This window comes from Notolepis coatsorum (assembly GCF_963971535.1).
Source record: "Notolepis coatsorum genome assembly, chromosome: 6".
Lineage (NCBI taxonomy): Eukaryota > Metazoa > Chordata > Actinopteri > Aulopiformes > Paralepididae > Notolepis > Notolepis coatsorum.
This window is the reverse complement of record NC_140170.1, coordinates 75,479,200-75,498,751: the sequence shown is the minus strand read 5'-3', so window position 1 is coordinate 75,498,751 and position 19,552 is coordinate 75,479,200. Positions and strand designations below refer to the sequence as shown.

General features: G+C 44.4%; 2 protein-coding genes across 2 annotated transcripts in view; one reads left to right on the top strand and one right to left on the bottom strand.

Moving 5' to 3' along the window:
- The window catches only part of crocc (ciliary rootlet coiled-coil, rootletin), a 172,407-nt gene that overhangs the window by 123,510 nt on the left and 29,345 nt on the right, over positions 1-19,552 (bottom strand). The window contains exons 12-16 of the mRNA XM_084316245.1: positions 9,666-9,872; positions 8,812-9,011; positions 4,048-4,230; positions 3,254-3,398; positions 2,816-2,962 (exon numbers count right to left, since the gene is read on the bottom strand). Coding sequence (XP_084172371.1) covers positions 2,816-2,962; positions 3,254-3,398; positions 4,048-4,230; positions 8,812-9,011; positions 9,666-9,872 — 882 coding nt within the window. The remainder of the gene's footprint in view (positions 1-2,815; positions 2,963-3,253; positions 3,399-4,047; positions 4,231-8,811; positions 9,012-9,665; positions 9,873-19,552) is intronic.
- On the top strand, positions 11,061-19,135 carry LOC311230678 (kelch-like protein 10; the record flags this gene model as incomplete). The annotated part of the gene is made up of 6 exons (XM_084317041.1): positions 11,061-11,095; positions 14,779-15,208; positions 15,569-16,024; positions 17,190-17,339; positions 17,510-17,722; positions 19,127-19,135. The coding sequence occupies 6 exons, from the start codon at positions 11,061-11,063 to the stop codon at positions 19,133-19,135; spliced, it is 1,293 nt and encodes a 430-aa protein (XP_084173167.1).

Genomic DNA, 19,552 nt, shown 5'->3' with positions numbered 1-19,552 from the left:
ATCGATCGGTGGAAATAACTCGAAAAAACAACATGATTTGGACGTATATACTATTATACAACCTGGAAATAGATCGGGTATTTCGACATCCCATAATGGAAAACTGTCTACTCCACGCTGATCGCCCAACGGCCCGAGGAGACTGGGGTGAGTTTTAGCGTGTAGTATTACCGTGTTCGATATAAACTGCTATGATGAACCTATGACCCACATTAGATGAATGGTATAACGTTGCCCACGGAATTATAAACGCCCCCTCGCCCATCCGGTCAACATCAGATGACGTGTAGTAACTTCCAGAACCACATCCAGTTGAAATTTATTATCTGGCACAGATCGCTATTAAACTGTATTTCATCATCAATATAATGCATTTGGGGCTATAAATCACGTTCTGGAGAAAGCTGCAGAAAGAGATGAAAACATACTTATACTTTAGACCAGTGGTCACCAACCTTTTTAAGCCCAAGATCACTTTTTTTTTTTTGGTGAAGGCAAGATCTACCTATTGAAGCGTTGAAAGAAAAAGACAGCCAAGATTGTACTTTAAACTAAATTACTTTTATTTGCCTGTATTCTAATTACATGCAATGCTTTGGTCCAACATTAAAACGTCAAAGTAGAACTATTATGTACTTTCTCAGTCAGTGCTAAGTGCAGTCATCTTATGCAGCATCACTTTTCACATCAAAACAAAAGTAGAACTGTAATGTGGACTTGTTTCTCATATTATTAACATTGACAAACATATTTACAATTAGCATTTTATAAAGTAGAACTGTAATGTGTACTTTCTCAGTCAGTGCTAAGTGCAGTCAGTGCTAAGTGCAGCATCAGTTTTCACATCAGAACAAAAGTAGAACTGTAATGTGGACTTTCTCATATTATTAACATTGACAAACATATTTACAATTAGCATTTTATAAAGTAGAACTGTAATGTGTACTTTCTCAGTCAGTGCTAAGTGCAGCATCACTTTTCACATCAAAACAAAAGTAGAACTGTAATGTTTACTTTCTCAGTCAGTGCTAAGTGCAGTCAGTGCTAAGTGCAGTCAGTGCTAAGTGAAGCATCATTTTCACATCAAAACAAAAGTAGAACTGTATGTGTACTTTCTCAGTCAGTGCTAAGTGCAGCATCACTTTTCACATCAAAACAAAAGTAGAACTGTAATGTGGACTCTCAGGGTAAGATAAAAAAAAAAAAAAAAAAAAAACATTTTTTTTTTTTTTTTTTTTTTTTTTTTAATTTTCATGGAAAGATCTACAGGGACAGTCTCAAAGATCGACCAGTCGATCAAGATCGACGGGTTGGTGACCACTGCTTTAGACCATATTTTAGTATGAATATGTGAATGAAAAAGTTTAACGTTCATACACCCTGAACAATACATATAGGACATTGAATGGGCCCTAATAATGGCAATCTAGCAATAGAATTTAAAAAGTTATAGCCCTGCAAAGAAGGGGAACTTCTCCATAGACAAATAGAGCTGGCAAGGGATGGTATATCATGAATTTAACCTCGGCAGTTAAAGTGTTAATTAATTTCACTTATACATTATTTTTTTTTTGTATCTACTTTTTCTCCCCATTTTTCTATTTTTCTCCCATCCCAATTTCGTATTATCCAATTCTTCCCTCCCCTGTCTCGAACATTGCTAGACCATGCCTCCCACTGGTCGGCTGCAATGTGGACGAAGCCTTGCATCACGTGTCCCCTCCGGTACACGAGGAGGCAGCCGTCGCATCTTTTCACCTGCACAGCGCGATCTCTTAGTGGCTACTTCCTGATTCTGCTGTACAGGCGCACCAACCGACCTGTAGGAGTCGCTGTCCACAACGTCCGATCCCCACCCACCGGCTTTCCCACCCGCTAATACTGCCAATTGTATTAGTATGAACGACCAGCCAAGCCGGAAGCAACGCAGAGAGCTGGGCTCGAACCCAGCATATCCTGCGTTAGTGGCGAGCGCCTTGCCCACTGCACCACTTAGCCGCCCTCACTTATATATTCTTCACTATAAGTTAGTACAGTGAGAGTGTATAAGAATGACTATTCTGCTCTCTCCTCTGTTATCTCTCCACCTACAGTATAGATGGTTTCAAAATGACTACAGTAACATTCTAAAAGGACCCATGTTTATTTCCTGTTGCAATGTTTGCTAATGCAATAGTTGACAGGAAATACATTTGGGTCCAAACTGTTCCCTAGCAACATTATGGTCTAGGTCAAATTGTGCCAGCAGAGAAGAATATTCAGAAAAGCCGAAAACGTCGCGTGATTCAGAAATAGGTCGAAATTGAGATATTGGCAATTTTGAGTGCTTTGAAATGTTCTCCATCTATTTCCTTATTTGCTAAACTCAATACAACTTGTAAATGTGTTAATTATTGTTAGATTGTCCGACAGTATTTATTCAGACGCAGTAGAAAGAACTACAGTAGTGTCGGAGGGGTGTGGCTAATTATTACTCAGGTCTCAAGTGTCAGACGAGAAGGAGACGCTCAGAAATGACAGCTACCAAATCCATAGGCTACTTTGTTGGCGGTGTGTAAATATGCCAAGAAACATTAATATCTTTGGAATCGTGTGTGTTAAATTGTATCTGAATCTCTCCGTCGCATAAAGGCCTGGCTGGCAGTGTGCGCATAGAATAAGGCTTTTACTCCAGTGAGCGCTCCGTAAATCAGACTCCGCGCATAACGGGTCCTTGGCCTATTACGTATAAATTTGGAGGTCCTTGACACATAAAAGTTTGAGAACAACTGCCATACAGGACATTTTCACGATTTATTATTCTAAATCTACATACCTGGATGATGATGGTGTTGAGGTCGGCTTTGTCCTGAGCCAGGCCCTCGTTCATGCTGCCCATCTTAGCCAGAGAGTCTCTGAGAGCGGCCTCCTCAGAGTGGAGCTTATTGACCAGCAGAGACAGCTCTGCATTACTGCTCTCAGCCTGGAGAAAGAGGGATCATATACAGAAGTCATACGACAGAATGACAGAGGTGATATTTTCAAATGAAGACTAAACACACTACACACATTCACACACCAACGGCGGAGGCAACCATGCAAGGTGCCAACCTGCTCATCAGGAGCAGTTAGGGGTTAAGTGTCTTGCTCAGATTACCAGACTCTACCTCCTGAGCCACTGTCCCCCCGACAGTCTATGAGATGGAACCAATGAATAGCAAACCAAGCAGGTTGACAGCAGCTGTGACAGACGGACAGACAGACAGACACTTACCCGGGCCAGAGCCTCAGAGAGCTGGGTCCTCTCGCCCTCCAGGAGCTGCCTCTCTACCTCCCCCTGTTGGTGGGTCTCCCTCACTACAGACAGCTCTCCGCGCTGGGCAGAGGCTCGGCTCTCGCTCTGATCCCACTGTTTTTGACTGTGTTGAGATTTATACATGACATCACATTTATCCGTGTAGCACTTTCAAAGATACTCCACGATGTTTACATAGAATGCAAATAAACTTAAAAATGTAAAACACAAAATAATAAAATGACTTGAATCGATTTTTGTATTTGACAGATCCAGTGATGTCATCGGAGGACACTGAATCCTTGTGTTGTGTTAATTACAGATCAATGAAATTATGTAGATGACATAATAGCAATTGCTATTTTTATGTCTCCATCATTTAATTGAGCTGTAATTGAACCCTTGCACTGAAGAACCATATAAGTCTGTTTTGAAATGTTTTGAACAGCTCATGTATTTGCGGTTGTAAAGTCAATCCAAATCACTACCGTCTTTAACTATGAATGAACACAACATTCTAACGTACCATCTTTAGATAATAAAGTACTCAACCTCTACTGTATTTAACTATGAATGAAAACAATACTCTTTAATAATCTTAATAAAGATTACCATCTTTTATAATCTTAATAAAGATTACCATAAAGTTCCTCTGAAAACATTTTAAAACTTAAAAAAAATAGTTATATCATGCTCAATTAACACAACACAAGGGTTCAGTGTCCTCGGATGACATCGCTGGAGGACATAATATTCAGTCTTGCCTGACTTACACTCTCTGGGTCTCGGCCTTGGCGCGGTCCCTCTCTTGTGCGACCGCCTCCTTCTCCTCCATCTCATGGTCCCTCTCTCTCTGGGCGGACGACACGGCCAGCTGCAGCTTCTCGCAGTGCATCTGGAGCACCTGGGCGCTGCTGTGGGCCGCCTGGGACGCCTTCTCCAGACTCACCTTCTCACTGGGAGCCGACATGAGATGACGGGAACAGATGGACACAGGAAGAAGAAGACAATTAAGAAGATTACTTTGTCAGTTTGCAAGGCGATTGAGATGTCTTTTCACATAAATGGACTGCATTTACTGTATTTAGCGCTTTTATCCAAAGAGCTTTACTACTTATGCCTCACATTCACCCATTCACTCACACATTCAAATATACATCAGCACACAATCCGCTCACAACCCACTCCTCAGTCACATTGAGTCCTGCATCACCGAACTTCATAACCTCCTCAAATTAAACGGTGACAAGACGGAACTCTTCATCATCTGCACCAAAACCACCCTTAGGGGGCTTTCACACTCAGCCTTTTGTACCGAATCACCGTCCCGGAGCACGGGGGGCAGTGTTCTCACTCACCACTTTTGGGGTGCGAAACGGCGCTGATTCGTTTCACCCCCCGCTGAACGGGATCACCTGGCAGAGGTGGTCTCCGATTCGGTCCCGGGAGAACGGGGGGTGTGGCTTTGCGAGCTTGTACCTATTCACGGGCGTGGCGCCTGATGCTGACATAACGTCATAACTATTCGACCAAGCAACATCGATTTAGCAAACATGGCAAGCAAAGGTTCACTGTGGTCAACTGCCGAAATTGAGTGCTTGCTAGCGTTTTGGGCTGATGAGAGCATTCAGCAACAGCTGGACAAGACGCATAAAAATTCGGAAATTTATGGAAAATTCGCCGATCATCTGGCTGTGCACGGATTCAGAAGATCGGTCGAGCAGTGTCGAGCCAAAGTGAAGAAGTTGCGGCTGCAATATTTACGAGTACGAGATGTGGTGCGTAAATCTGGCAGCTCGTCTGATGAGAAGGACAAATTTCAGTGGTACGAGGCAGTGGACAACATTCTCAGCAGCAAACCGTCCAGTGACCCCCCCGTTGTTCAGTCAGAAGATGTGGAGAACACACTACTTTTGGTCGACATACCATCGAGTCCATGTGAGTACACGTTTAGCAATTATATTCATCTATTTTCATGATGTAAACAAGACGAACGTTTTTTCTCTGGTCTGCATCCCCTTAACAATTGTGTGTGTATTGTACCCATTCTGCAATCTGTTAATAACGTTTTCAATCAAGTTTTCAATCAATGCAAGGTTACTGTATTTCATTCTGTTCTACAGGGCAGTGATTAGACGGCATATATTATGTAGTTGGTTTTATACAAATACACTAACTGCCCACATAGTCAACAAAGTGATATTTTGGTTGTAGCCTGCCTTCAATTAATTTTATATATTTTTTTGCATACAGGTGTTTCTGATGGCCCAGGTCCTAGTCCAGACAACCGACGCAAGAGAAGTCGACTGCTGGACACACAGTCGACTGCTGGTGAGAGAGACGTCAGTCCTTCCGCCAACCTGCTAATCGGTAAGTACAAAGTTTTTAGCAATTATATTCATCTATATTCTCATGCCTTCAGTGTCTGCCTGGTCAGTCTGTGGCCAAAACCTGTGTTTTAGCATTATGCAAAGTTACTGTAGTTGGTTTTATACAAATACACTAACTGCCCACACAAAAAGTGATATTTTGGTTGTAGCCTGCCTTCAATTAATTTTATATTTTTGCTTGCATATATACAGGAGTTTCAGATGGCCCAAGTCCCAACACCCGGCGGAAGAGGACTGCTGATGAAAGAGACAGTGTGGGTGCCTTTATAGACCTGACCAACAAGAGATGCCTGGATTTCTCCCAAGCAGAGGATCTGCGTTCAGAGCGAGAAGCAAGAAGTTTGGACGCGAGATCAGAGCGAGAGGCACAGCAGCGCGAGGACCTGTGGAAGCGAGAGGTCGAGCGCGCTGAGCGAGAGGTCGAGCGCGCTGAGCGAGCACGAGAGGGGGAACGCAGAGCGGATAACGAGGAGGCAGACCGCAGATCAGAGCGAGAGAGCGAGCGGGCTGACCGCAGAATAGAGCGAGAGAACGAGCTTGCTGGACAGAGAGCAGAGCGAGAGAACGTGGCCTTCATGAGGATGATGTGCACTATGTTTGAATCGCAGCGCACTGCACACCCACAGCCTCCTGCCCCTCAAAATTATGAGAACTTTGGAGAACCGTCTACCTATCACAGGCTCTAATGATTGTAGAAGGAAAGGTGTTGCCCTTCTTTCTCCCCCATCCCTCTGCACATTTTTTAAACTGTACATTTGAGTAAAACTAGGTGCCTTAACAGTTATATTATGTTTTATTTTGCATGTCTTTTTTTTTACCATGCATATCTTGTCATCCATATTTTTTCAATGCCTATTGTATTCTATTTTGTTATTATATTTTGCACACTAATAGACAGACACTGTAAATTGTATATAGCATAGTAGTGCCTGCCTATTGTATTCTATTTTATTATTATATTTTGCAATAATAGGAACCTAGCATGTCTTTTTTTTTTACCATGCATATGTCTTATCTATTTTTTTTTAACAAATAAACCTCTTGATACCTCACATTGGAAAGATTTGCATCGACTTATTACTATGCACTGTTAAGAGTTTGCTAGTTTGTACATTTTAGATATATTTTGCACACTAATAGACAGACACTGTAAATTGTATATAGCATAGTAGTGTACATAAGAACCAGTTTCTCAGGAACCTAGCATGTCTTTTTTCCCCCCCATGCATATCTTGTCATCTATTATTTTTTCAATGCCTGCCTATTGTATTCTATTTTATTATTATTATTAGCAGCTCGCCTCTGTATACACATGCGGGCCTCAATCAAAATGCTGGAAGGTTGATGGATTAGAGAAAATAGCCGTCGCTGCTGCCGCCGACGGTTGTAGTCGTTTGTAGTCCGTCGTTGAGATATGTCGGCAGTGGCAGTGACACCTCGATTGCGTCGAGATATGCTGGTTCCTCGATTTCGTTTCTGGAATTGCTTCCAAAAGAGTAGACACATCATCATGAAGGTCTCCATCTCCATTGCGTCTCTTGATCTGTGTATGAAATCGACTTGTCTGTGTTATTGAACGACTTGTCGCGTACTAGATGACGCAAGTATACCCTTGTGTTCATTGGCTCATAGGCGACAGCAAAAACCACGGCAAGCTTACAAGCTCAAAACGCAAACCGTAAACAAAACCCAGAGCGCACCCAGAATGAAGTGTGTACACAAACTAGAGGGGGGAGAGGGGGGGGGGAGAGTTCGGATCAGATCTCGGTACGGGAAGAACGGAACGAAATAGAAACGAATAGCGTGAGTGAGAAAGGGCCCTTAGTAGATCCGGACCCATTACACTCACCATCAATGATTCTACCATCACCCCCTCCCCCCCTAGTCCGCAACCTCTGTGTCATCCTTGACCCCACCCTTTCATTTGACCCCCATGTCCGCTCTATTGTTAAAACCTCATACTTCCACCTCCGCAACATTGCCAAAATTCTTCACTGCCTCTCCCCCCCTGCCGCTGAATCCCTCATATATGCCTTCATCTCCTCCCGCCTCGACTATTGCAACCCCCTCCTCACTGGCATCACCTCCCGCTCCCTCCATAAACTGCAGATGGTCCAAAACTCAGCCGCCCGCCTCCTCACTAACACCCGGTCCCGTGAACACATCACTCCTGTCCTCCACTCTCTCCACTGGCTCCCGATCAAGGAACGCATCAACTTCAAAACACTACTCCTCACCTTCAAAGCCCTCCATAGCCTGCCCCCCCCCCCTACCTGACTGATTTCCTTCTTCCTTACCGCCCCACCCGTTCCCTCCGGTCCTCCTCCACTGCTTCCCTCACTGTCCCGTCATCCAAGCTCAAAAACGTTGGTGATCGGGCCTTCTCACGCACTGCACCTCGACTCTGGAACTCCCTCCCTCAGACCATCAGAGACTCCCCCACACTCTCCACCTTCAAATCCCGCCTCAAAACCCACCTGTTCGCCCTAGCCTTCAACCTTCCCCAACCTTAACCCCCCCCCTCAACCTGTTGTGATCTTTGTTACTGTGGCCTTATGTTTTCTGTGTATCATGCTGTTTTCCCTGTTTCCCCGTGGTCTTATGTTCCTTTTGTTTCTTTGTTTTCTCTGTTTTCCCCACCTAATGTCAGCGACTTCGTGTTCCTGAGAAGCGCTTTACAAATACAATGAATTATTATTATTATTATTTATTCACACACCGACAGTGGAGGCAACCATGCAAGGTGCCAACCTGCTCGTCGGGGCAGTTGGGGTTAAGTGTCTTGCTCAAGGACACCTCGACACGCTGCAGGGAGGAGCCGGAATCGAACCGGGAACACAACCTTGCATGGTTGCTTCCGCCGTCGGTGTGAGAGTGAATGGCTGAATGCATGAATTGTAAAGTGCTTTGGATAAAAGCTCTATATAAATGCAGTCCGTTTACCATTCAGGTTGTAAACTATATATTATTAGAAAACTGTCTATTGAGAAGTTTACAAGAAAGCTCTGTCGGGTACCTAACGGTTCCCCCGAGTAGAGTCTGGAGGTACCGGACATATACCAACATTAAAGAGTCTGGTGGTACCTGACCTATACCTACATTAGAGAGCGAGTAGAGAGCCACAGTACTAGCTAACTATCCACTCACCTGGCCAGTGAATCTCTGTCATGTTTGAGGCGGTCTCTCTCTCTCTGAGCGGCCTCCCTCTCCCTCTGAACGGTCTCTTTATCTCCCTGCAGGGCTTGGCCACGCTGCTCCAGGTCTCTCCTGGACGACTCAGACTCCGCCAACTGTCGACGCAAGTGCTGCACCGTTGACTGAGTGGAGAACAAACGCCCTCGGACATCCTGTGAAACGACAGCAGGGAAGATGGCAGTAGAGTCCATGAGAGCATCAAGATTAAATTGTCATTTCAGAATTTTGGACACTTAGCGCTATTTACATGTATGCCCTCTTTGACAGGGACAACCAGGAGGCGACCACCAGGGCTGCTCTCCCTGCTAACCTCCAACCCCTCACTTGCTCCCCCACTGACACGTGTACCGCACTAAGCAGGACTAACGCACGTAAGGCGGCTGGCCCTGACGGCATCCCCAGCCGTGTGCTCAGGAACAGAGCAGCTGACCGGGGTCTTAACTAACATCTTCAACCTGTCACTAGCCCAGGCAGTTGTCCCAGCGTGCTTTAAAACCACCTCCATCGTGCCACAAGCCTCAATGACTTCCGCCCTTTTGCACTCTCCCCCATTGTCATTATTGAGAGGCTGGTCCTGGCTCACCTCAAATCTGAACTTACCCTTTAACCCACTATATGTACACAATAACAGGTTCCTAATTCATCAACATTTCAGCATGTTGGGAAACACTTAACTTAAAAGCTGGAGGAAAACGGCAAATGCATTTATTGACATGGTGCCGTTTAATTTGCAGCAAAATCATTTGTAATTTCACATTATTTATGGAATCTATTCGTATTTTGAGGTTGTGTTGACTTGGGGGTACCTGAAGCTGGAGCTGCCTGCTAGAGACGGCTGAGCGCAGAGCAGACAGGCTCGCCTCGGGGGGAGGGGCCAACAGTCGAGAAGGGGAGGAGAGTCGCCGTGGTGATGAGGAGTGGTGGGGGGAGGAGCCACGGAGCAGGGCCATCAGAGGCGCAGCGGAGTTGTCCTGGTCCGCCTCCGATGAAGAGTCTCCGTCCGACAAGACAGTCTGGAAACAGAGACAGAGAGACAGTCAGACAGGGTGTCTCCTGATATGAAACTGTGTGTGTGTGTGTGTGTGTGTGTGTGTGTGTGTGTGTGTGTGTGTGACGGATGCATCTGTGCGCCGCACCCGCACATATTAACTTGTTCTCTCACCCTTATTGTTGGTTTAGTTAGTTAATGTTTGTACACGTTTACATTCATGATGCACATACACAATTTCTATTTCACATAATGACACACGACACATAGACTTGCGTACTGATATCATATACATTCTTTATTATCTGACTTACATGGTTTAAGTTTGAGTGCATGCATCTCGTTCATTTTTTTGTTTCTTCAACTCTGCAGCCAGCCGTCCTCGCTCTGGGCAAACAGAGCAGCTGCGACTGGTCCACCCTAAATAGCTGGATGGGGGTGGTGGACCAAACCATGTCACGGGAGATGTCGGGGGGTTCACTTCATTGTATTGTAATTTAGTTTTGTTATATGTATTTCCTTATTAATTAAATTATTGGTTGTTCAGTTTGGTAGTTATGTTGTATGTTGTGTGTTTATTAGATTAGTCTGAATTGTAAGATGTTGTTTAGTAGAATATTAGTTATATCAATTAACCTCCCTAGGATAATGTGTCTGGCCAGCACCTATATATAGTTTTGAGTTCTCATTTGTCTTTGGTCTTCTGTTCTGTTCAGGTCTGTTCTGTCCTGCTTTTATTATTTGGACCATTTATGTTCTATTTAGTCAATTATGTATTTGCATGGGTAAATAAAAACCCTATTTTTTGCTTACACCACTGTGTCCTCCTCGTTTGGCTGCTTGGTCCCTGTGTGTGCGTGTGCGTGTGCGTGTGCGTGTGCGCGCGTGCGTGCGTGCGTGCGTGCGTGCGTGCGTGCGTGCGCTTGTAAAACGAGTGGTCCTCACTCATGGAGGTGATGTGTGATTGGTGAAACTATCCCTCCCTTTATCCTGGGAGAACTGTTCTGAGATCTGATTTGGCTCAACATCTCCCCAACTGCAAAATCTGAAGATTCCTGAAAGGTCTGTCCCATATTGTCATGGTTCCTGCCTGGCAGTGCTCCTTCCTCTCTCTGTCTCTCTTCCCCCTTCTCCTGCTCTCATTATGGTCAAGTAGGTGCAGGTGTGGTGTTCAGCAAGGCAGCTGATCTGAGGTCTGTGGGAATATTACATCATGGTATATAACCCCTCCCCAGACGTGGAGAAGCTGTCAGATCGTAAACTCTCGTTACCAGTTAGTCGTGTTACTTTGCTCGTATTCTCTCTTCTGATGCTTCTAGTTGTTCGCCTGGATCTCATGTTCTTTGACCGTGTCTAACTGTGTACTCTCGTCCTCTCTCCTCAGCCTGCTCGGCGAAGACCTGGAGACACTGGCCTGGCTCACAAGGAACTGCTCTGACACCTGCCTGGCTGACTATCCCTGTCCCTGCTCTGACCCCGTCTGTCTGACTCTCTTGCCCCCACGCACAGCCTGGACATTATGAGTATCACCCCTGTGTATCGACCCCTGCCTGGACATTGACCATTCTATTAAATATACCCATATTGGGTTTAAACCTGTCTGCCGTTTCGCCTCGTCTGCAAATTTGGTTCCAAACACAACCGTGATACATGTCTTCAGTACAGTATCTACACTGTACTTGTTACTAGGCATGAAGGAAACAGGTGTTTTTGGGTGTTTTTCAATGTATGTGATGTATAGATTGGGGGAGATGAGAGCATCTAAAGGGTCGAAATGTGCAGGCTGATGGTGGTGGAAGCAGGATAGGTGGTTCAGAGCGAGCAGGGTGATTGTGAGCACCACACTGAGAAGGGCCGAATGTTGACATTCCGATCTGGAACACATTGATAGCAGCACATACAAAGAGCGGAGAGAGGTTCATCCTTAATGAAACAGTAATGAAACGTTTTGAAATGTGTGAAAGGTTATTAGCAGTTGTCATGACAGCGCGTCGCATGACAACCAGAAGAGGGGCGGGGCCGTCGTAGCTATGACGAAGATCTATAAATCGAACAGTGGTTCCGGGTAAGGGCAGACTAAAATCTGACTGAGACTAAGAGGGAAGAAACCAGAAGAGACTCTCTCCTCTCATCACGGAGAGGGGGGGGGGGGGGGGGGGGGGGGATGCCACATCATCATTAGCTTCGGCTAACACGAGGATGGTTCAGGCTAACGACCAGGCCTGACCACCATTGGACTGAACAGCAGAGACGATAGCAATGAAAATACAATCTGATAACATCTGGGCTGAGGTTTCTGTTTATATCAATAAACAACGCTTCTCCTTGTAAGGTATTACGCTGTGTCAAAGTGTCGGATTCTTACGGAGGTGGAGAATTACTACGGTATGCGGATTGCACGAACGGGGAGAGATAAGGATTGTATCAGCCAGTATATGAGACGTCAGGACCATTAAAATTACACAACGCAGAGGAGTGGATGGAGAGCCAAACAGACAAGAAGACGTGATACTGGCCAGATTGATCAGAATCTAACAGTAGGCAACAAGGACACTGCCAGCTGTTTTTGTAATTGACCTATCTCAACCCTATATCTCAAATAGACCAAAAAGTGATCTATTGTAAACCCTATGCAATATTCATATATATTTGGATATTTGAAATCTGTCTGAAGTGAATAGTTAGTATCACAGCGCCACGGTGGTGCAGTGGTTAACACTGGTTAACACTGTTGCCTCGCAGCAAGAAGGTCCTGGGTTCGATTCCCACTTTGGGACCAGGTTGCCAGGTACCCAAGTGGGGTATCTCCCGGGCCTTTCTGTGTGGAGTTTGCATGTTCTCCCCCGTGCTCGCAAGGGTTTCCCCTCCAGAAAAAGAGATAAACCAAATGGAAAAACATGCAGAACAGATCGGCAACGCTGTTGTGTCCCTGGCAAAGATGGACAGGAGCACTTGGATTTGTCCCCGGGTCTGCTTCTGACTGCCCTTGGGGGGGAAGGACAACAGGATCGGTGAAGCGCAGAGAGGAAATTGAATCGGCGACCCCAAAAAATGCATGTGTGTGTGTTCCTATGTGTGTCGCCCATCGCGCATGTGTGTGTTCGCTGCATGACAATGTAGCAATCTGTGCTACAAATAAAGACATGAAGATGGAACCGCTTCATGCACTGATTGAATAAATAACTATTTGCACTATTACCACTACCAGTATGGTATTGTTTAATAGAAAAGACAGAAGTTTACTGTGACCTAAACTATTTAATACTTTTGTCCAACAAAAACAACAACAATAATAATAGCCTAATAATAATATGATGATGATGATGATGACAACAAAGAAGAAGAAAGTTTCTTCTTTTTCATCATCATCACCATCACCACCACCCACTGGCGTCAGTAGCCTTCCTCTGTTTATCCCTGTGTCTGCTATAGTGCTGAGTTACAAGTGGTGACGTAACATGTTGTGATCAGTGCTTTCACTACTACGCCCCAAAACTGTGGAACTCTCCTGCAGGTCATTAGGACAGCACACTCGGTTGGCACTGCTCAAAAGGTACATTTTAAGAATAGCTTTTAAATGAATTATTATCTTTATTTTGTTGTCTTATTTTTCTTTATTTCTATAATTTTTACTTAAATATTTTATTATCGTTGTTTTATGTATTTTTTTAAATAATTTTATTTGTTCTTTTTTAATGTCTTATTTTAGTGTTATTACATGTTTTCTTATTGTTTACTATCTAATGTTGCTATTTTATTATATTATTTTAACAATTTTATTTGTAATTATTTTATTGTCTTATGTTATTGTCTTACTGTTTGTCTTATTTAGCTATTTTTACTATTTTATCTAGTTGTTTTATTACCGTTTTTATCATTTTAATGTCTTATAATTTCCATCCTTATTCCATCCTTACAGTGATTGTAATTATTTTCTTATTTTTTTGTTTTATCCTTTTGTTTCGTATTTTGTGTAAAGCACTTTGAGCTGCAATCTGTATGAATGGTGCTATATAAATAACATTATTTTACATTTATTTTAATTTAAATAAAAGAATATATATTTTAAGACTTCTAAAGAATGTCATGTTTTTAGACATAATATCTATATTATTCAAATGGGAGCTAAATATACTATACTTTATTATTATATTACATTATATTATAATATATTACAATATATATATATATACAATATATATACAATATATATATATTACATTATATCATACATATTATTTATATTATTCAAATGGTACTCAAATATGTTCCGTTGTGATGTCACAGTATGATGTCACAGTATGATGTCACAGTATGATGGTCCGTTGTGATGTCACAGTATGATGTCATAATCAAACATTCTAGAACATTTGTGTATCTATTCAACAATTCTCTGAATTGAATGTATCTATTCAACAACTGAAGATCTCACTTGTTGTTTCTGGCTACTTGTCTGTAAGCTTAAATATATACTGTAGATACAAATTTTTAAATCCCCACATGGAAAAGGAAACAATGTCCTGTACAATCCGTAATGAACTGCGTCTGGAGGGAAGGTTCTGTGATGTGGTTATTAAAGTCAACAGCACTGAGTTTAACGCCCACAAGGCAATCCTGTGTGGCTGCAGCGCCTATTTCAGGTAAGTTTAGCTTGGTTCAGGTTACCTTGGTTCAGGTTAGCTTGGTTAGTAAAAAGATACTATACTGTACATCTACTGTAAAAAGATACTATACTGTACGTCTACTGTAAAAAGATACTATACTGTATTTCTACTGTAAAAAGATACTATACTGTAATTCTACTCTGAAAATATATTATACTTCTACTGTGCTAAGACCCTATACTTCTACAGTGAAAATATATTACTACACAGGACAGAATGTTGCTTACTGTTTACTCATCAGATATCTTTATACTCTGCATCCCACAGAACCCTCTTCACTCACTGGAGCGCCTCAGAGAAACCAGTCTACACTATCCCTGGGGTGTCCGTGGCTATGATGCAGCTCATCATAGAGTATGCCTACACACGCTTTGTGCCGGTGACAGCAGAGAACGTGGAAGAGCTTCTGGTGGCTGCAGACCAGCTTCTCGTCACTGGCATAATAGGAGCATGCTATGACTTCCAAGACGGCCAGCTGTCTCTGGAAAATTGTGTCGGCATCTGGAGGTTCGCGGACATCTACTGCTGCCCTAACCTGAGGCGCAAGGCCCATCTCTTCATCATGTGTCACTTTGAGGAAATGCTGCGTGTCTCACAGGAGTTTGTGGAGCTGTCCCTGCAGCAACTGGTGGACATCATCGAGAGGGATGATCTAAATGTGAAGAACGAGGAGACGGTGTTCGAGGCCATCCTCCGTTGGATCGACCACTCCTGCGAGGAGCGTAAAACACACATCCCTTTGCTGCTGCCCAAGGTAACTAATTGTATTACTGTGCATTGCATTAAAACAACACTAGGTTTCCTAGTACAGTGGTTCTCAAACATTTGGGTCCAAACTGTTCCCTAGCAACAGAATTCCAGTGAAACCGTCTACAACCGCTGTCTAAGTTGTACCCACTGTCTGCTTGTCTCTTCCCAGGTTCGCATGGGATTGATGAGGCCTGACTACTTCCATAACAACGTCCAGAACAACCCTATGGTGAGGGACAGCGACGACTGCAGGCCCGTCATCCTCAGCGTCCTGAAACCCCCTGGCTCCGACAGGCTCCCAAACCCCCTGACGCGCCCACGCCTGCCCCAGGAGGTCCTATTGGCCATCGGAGGCGTTAGTGGCAGCAGCCTGACCAATGGCATGGAGGCTTACGATATCCGAGCCGGTGGATGGATGGACGTGAGTGTTGAGGCGGAGAGTCCCCGGGCCTACCATGGCAGCGCTTATCTCCACGGTCTGGTCTACTGCGTCGGTGGCAAAAGCGGTGTAGAGTATTTCAGCAGTGTGCGCAAGTTCAACCCTGTCACTCGTAGCTGGCTGCCGGCGGCTCCCATGCACTCACGCCGCTGTTACGTCAGCGTGGTCGTGTTGGACGGCTGTATCTATGCCATGGGAGGGTTCGACGGACACGTGCGACTGAACACCGCCGAGCGCTACGAGCCTGAAACCAACCAGTGGACAGTGATTTCACCCATGCTGGAGCACAGGAGCGACACCGGCGCTGCAGCCCTCCACGGCAAGGTGGGTGGAACTGAGGAACACACGTGTGGTAGATGAACCCAAGGAACGTTCACATTAAAAACTAAGCGATTGGTATCATTCAGAATCAGAAATCATAAATGTCTTTATTGCCAAGTAAGTTTGCACATACAAGGAATTTGTCTTGGTCCTTTGGTGCATCAACATTAACACTTTCAGAGCCCTTGCTTAACCTTGAATTATCGCGTTGAATGCCCACCATCCACTTCAATGTTAGCGTTTAAAACGCCTAATCAATGTTTAAATGTGTCTAATCTGCCCGTCGCTTATCAATGACTTGTTTTCCAGTCAACATTGTCGAAGCGGATTGTTTTTTTATCGGTTAATTTTCATTTTATAGCATTTTGAAAAGCCCTCGTTTTCAAGGAAAATATAAAGATTCCATGATAAAAGACATTTACTGGAATATTCTAGAATACACAAAAACGTTGTAATTTTTCAACCTATTTATGAATTGTTTTCAAATAAACGCTAGATTATCGATAGTATATGTGTACGTATGCACGCTATAGAGGCGATCTGAAAAATCGATTATCTTATTTCATCATCAGCGATCGCGCACACACAGACACATCACACATAGGGCAAACGCTGAGATCTCAGCGAATACAACTCTGATTATCCCAAGACTGGTAAAATAGATTCCTTACCTCAGATCAGATGTTCTCCAAAAAGATCATTCCAATACCTGATCGCCATTCCAAATATCAATCATGCTTATTGATTGAGTATTGGCTGCTGTAAATATATATTCCAGGCTGATTCCCGTCCCGCGATGACTTCCATGTTGATCAGACTTCTTGCCAGCACAAGGAACCAGCTGGCTCCGCCCCTACATATCTACAGATCCCAGGTCAGTCTAAGCGACTGACCTGCAGTTACACAGGGATAGACGATAGGGGGCGCTTTTTTCCATTCTGAGCTCCTGTAGGGGCTGCTGTACCAACGGGAGACTCGGTTGATGAAATATGATTTCAGATCGCTAATAAAACAATAAAGCGATATTTGTCGTCGTGGGCACTCAGTGGGGGGGGCTAATAAAACGAGATATGTCGTCCGTGGCACTGAAAGGGTTAACAGACAATTAAAGTAGAATGAAATAAAATGGAATATATTAAATAAATTAGACTATTCTTTCTTATTACAGGTTTACATCTGTGGTGGCACCAACGGGGCGGAGTGTCTGCTCACAGCTGAGTGCTACAGCCCAGACACCAACCAGTGGACTCTGATCGCCCCCATGAGCAGCAGGCGTCAAGGAGTGGGAGTCGCTGCGTACGGAGGTCAAGTCTATGTGGTAGGTGCACATGGAGACAAATGCTTTATACTAGATATTTTTATAGATATGCATCATTTGACTTGCAATGCTGCTGTGATGCCCTCATTTCCCTAAGTGGATTAATAACGTGTCTGCCTGTCTACCTGAGACACATACTAAAACATTCCTCTCATGTGTCCTGTCCTCAGGTGGGAGGGTTTGACAGTGAAAATCGCCTGGATATCGCGGAGGCCTACAGCCCCTTGACTGACTCCTGGCGCGCCCTGCCCACCATGCTAACCCCCCGCAGCAACTTTGGCATTAGGGTGTTGGACGACCTGCTCTTCGTGGTCGGAGGCTTCAATGGCTTCAACACCACCTCCAACGTGGAGCGCTACGACCAGAGCAGCGACAGGTGGACTGTAGCAGAGGACATGAAGATCCACCGCAGTGCCCTAAGCTGCTGCATAATGCATGGCCTGCCTAATATGAGCCAGTACGCCGCTCCCCGTGGCGCCCTGCAGTGACCCCTAGAGCAGGGGTTCCCAAAGTGGGGGTCCAGATGATTAAAAAAAATTATTAACATGAAAACGTTTGAGAACATGTACAGTAACATGTGAAGGGAATGTTAAGTGTGTGTCACCAGGCAGCAGTTAGAACATGTACAGTAACATGTGAAGGGAATGTTAAGTGTGTGTCACCAGGCAGCAGTTATGAATTGACTGCATTTATATAGCGCTTTTATCCAAAGTACTTTATAACTTATGCCTCACATTCACCCATTCACTCACGTAAACACACACCGACAGCAGAGGTAACCATGCAAGGTGCAAACATGCTCATCAGGAGCAGTTAGTTGTTATGGGTCTTGCTCAAGGACACTTGTCTTTGACACGCTGCTGGGAAGAGCCAGAATCGGACTGGGAACCTTCCAATTTCCAGACGAACACTCTGCCTCCTGATCCACTGTCGCCCCATGAAGTAATTGTCTCTCAGGTAGAGTGTGAGTGTATGTGTGTGTGTGTGTGTGTGTGTGTGTGTGTGTGTGTGTGTGTGTGTGTGTGTGTGTGTGTGTGTGTGTGTGTGTGTGTGTGTGTGTGTGTGTGTGTGTGTGTGTGTTTGTGTGTGTGTGTGGGCCTTCTTTCCCTTCGGCAATATAGCCGTTTCAGGTGACAAAATCCGTTCAGCGGTTCTCGAGTTACATGTCGATATGTGAGGCGTGCGCCGAAGTACTGTCATGCACTTGTCCTAATATACTAACCTACACTGTAGCACTCAACACTTTGATGAACATCGTTACTCAGCTGATAGACTTGTTGTACAAAACATTCGCTTTGGATAAAAGCGTTCAGCTAAATGACTAAATGTAAATGTAATTGGTTGTATGCGTGCATCCGTGTGTGTGTGTGTGTGTATGAGTGTGAGAGAGAGAGAGTATATCTCTCTGTCTAAGCGTTTGTAGCTGTACACATGTGCATTATGTGTGTGTGTGTGGGGGGGGGGGGGGGGGGCATGTGTGTGTCTGTGTGGGGGGGGGCATGTGTGTTGGCAGGGTTGTATGTGTTGATTTAGTGTCATGGTGTCTGTGCCTTGGGGATATGAGTCACCGATGAGGGGTGCCAGATCTTGGCCCTGGTGTTCAGGTGGGTGGTTTTTGGGGGCGGGGCTTAGAGCCTTTTTTTCTTTTTTATACAATATTTTTATTGGGTTTTACAGTACACATTTCAGGTTTTCATTGTCGTCAGTTATTCTTAATTCCTTTTCTCCACCAGTTTATACAAGTATACCCACATACCCCCTCCCCCCTCCCCTTTTCTCTCTCTTAGCATCTTTGAGTCTGTTTTTACTGTTGTCATATAGAAATAATACGTACATTCATTGGTACCTCCAGTAAAATAGCTTGTACATAAATAAAAATAATTTAAAAAGAAGAAAAGAAAAGAAATAGAGCCATACTTTACTCCTATAAAGACATCTGTCAACTCCTGCGTGTGGGGAGGCTCTACAGGTAGCTCTGGGGGTGCACTGTTGGGGTCTAATGGGGGCTTGTGGGGGCTAGTGGGGGCTTGGCATTTACTTTCTGACGCATTGAGTCCAATAAATGTGGCTTACTCGCCTTTCTCACTGTGTGTGTGTGTGTGTGTGTGTGTGTGTGTGTGTGTGTGTGTGTGTGTGTGTGTGTGTGTGTGTGTGTGTGTGTGTGTGTGTGTGTGTGTGTGTGTGTTCACCTGGGAAATGTCACGCAGTGTGTC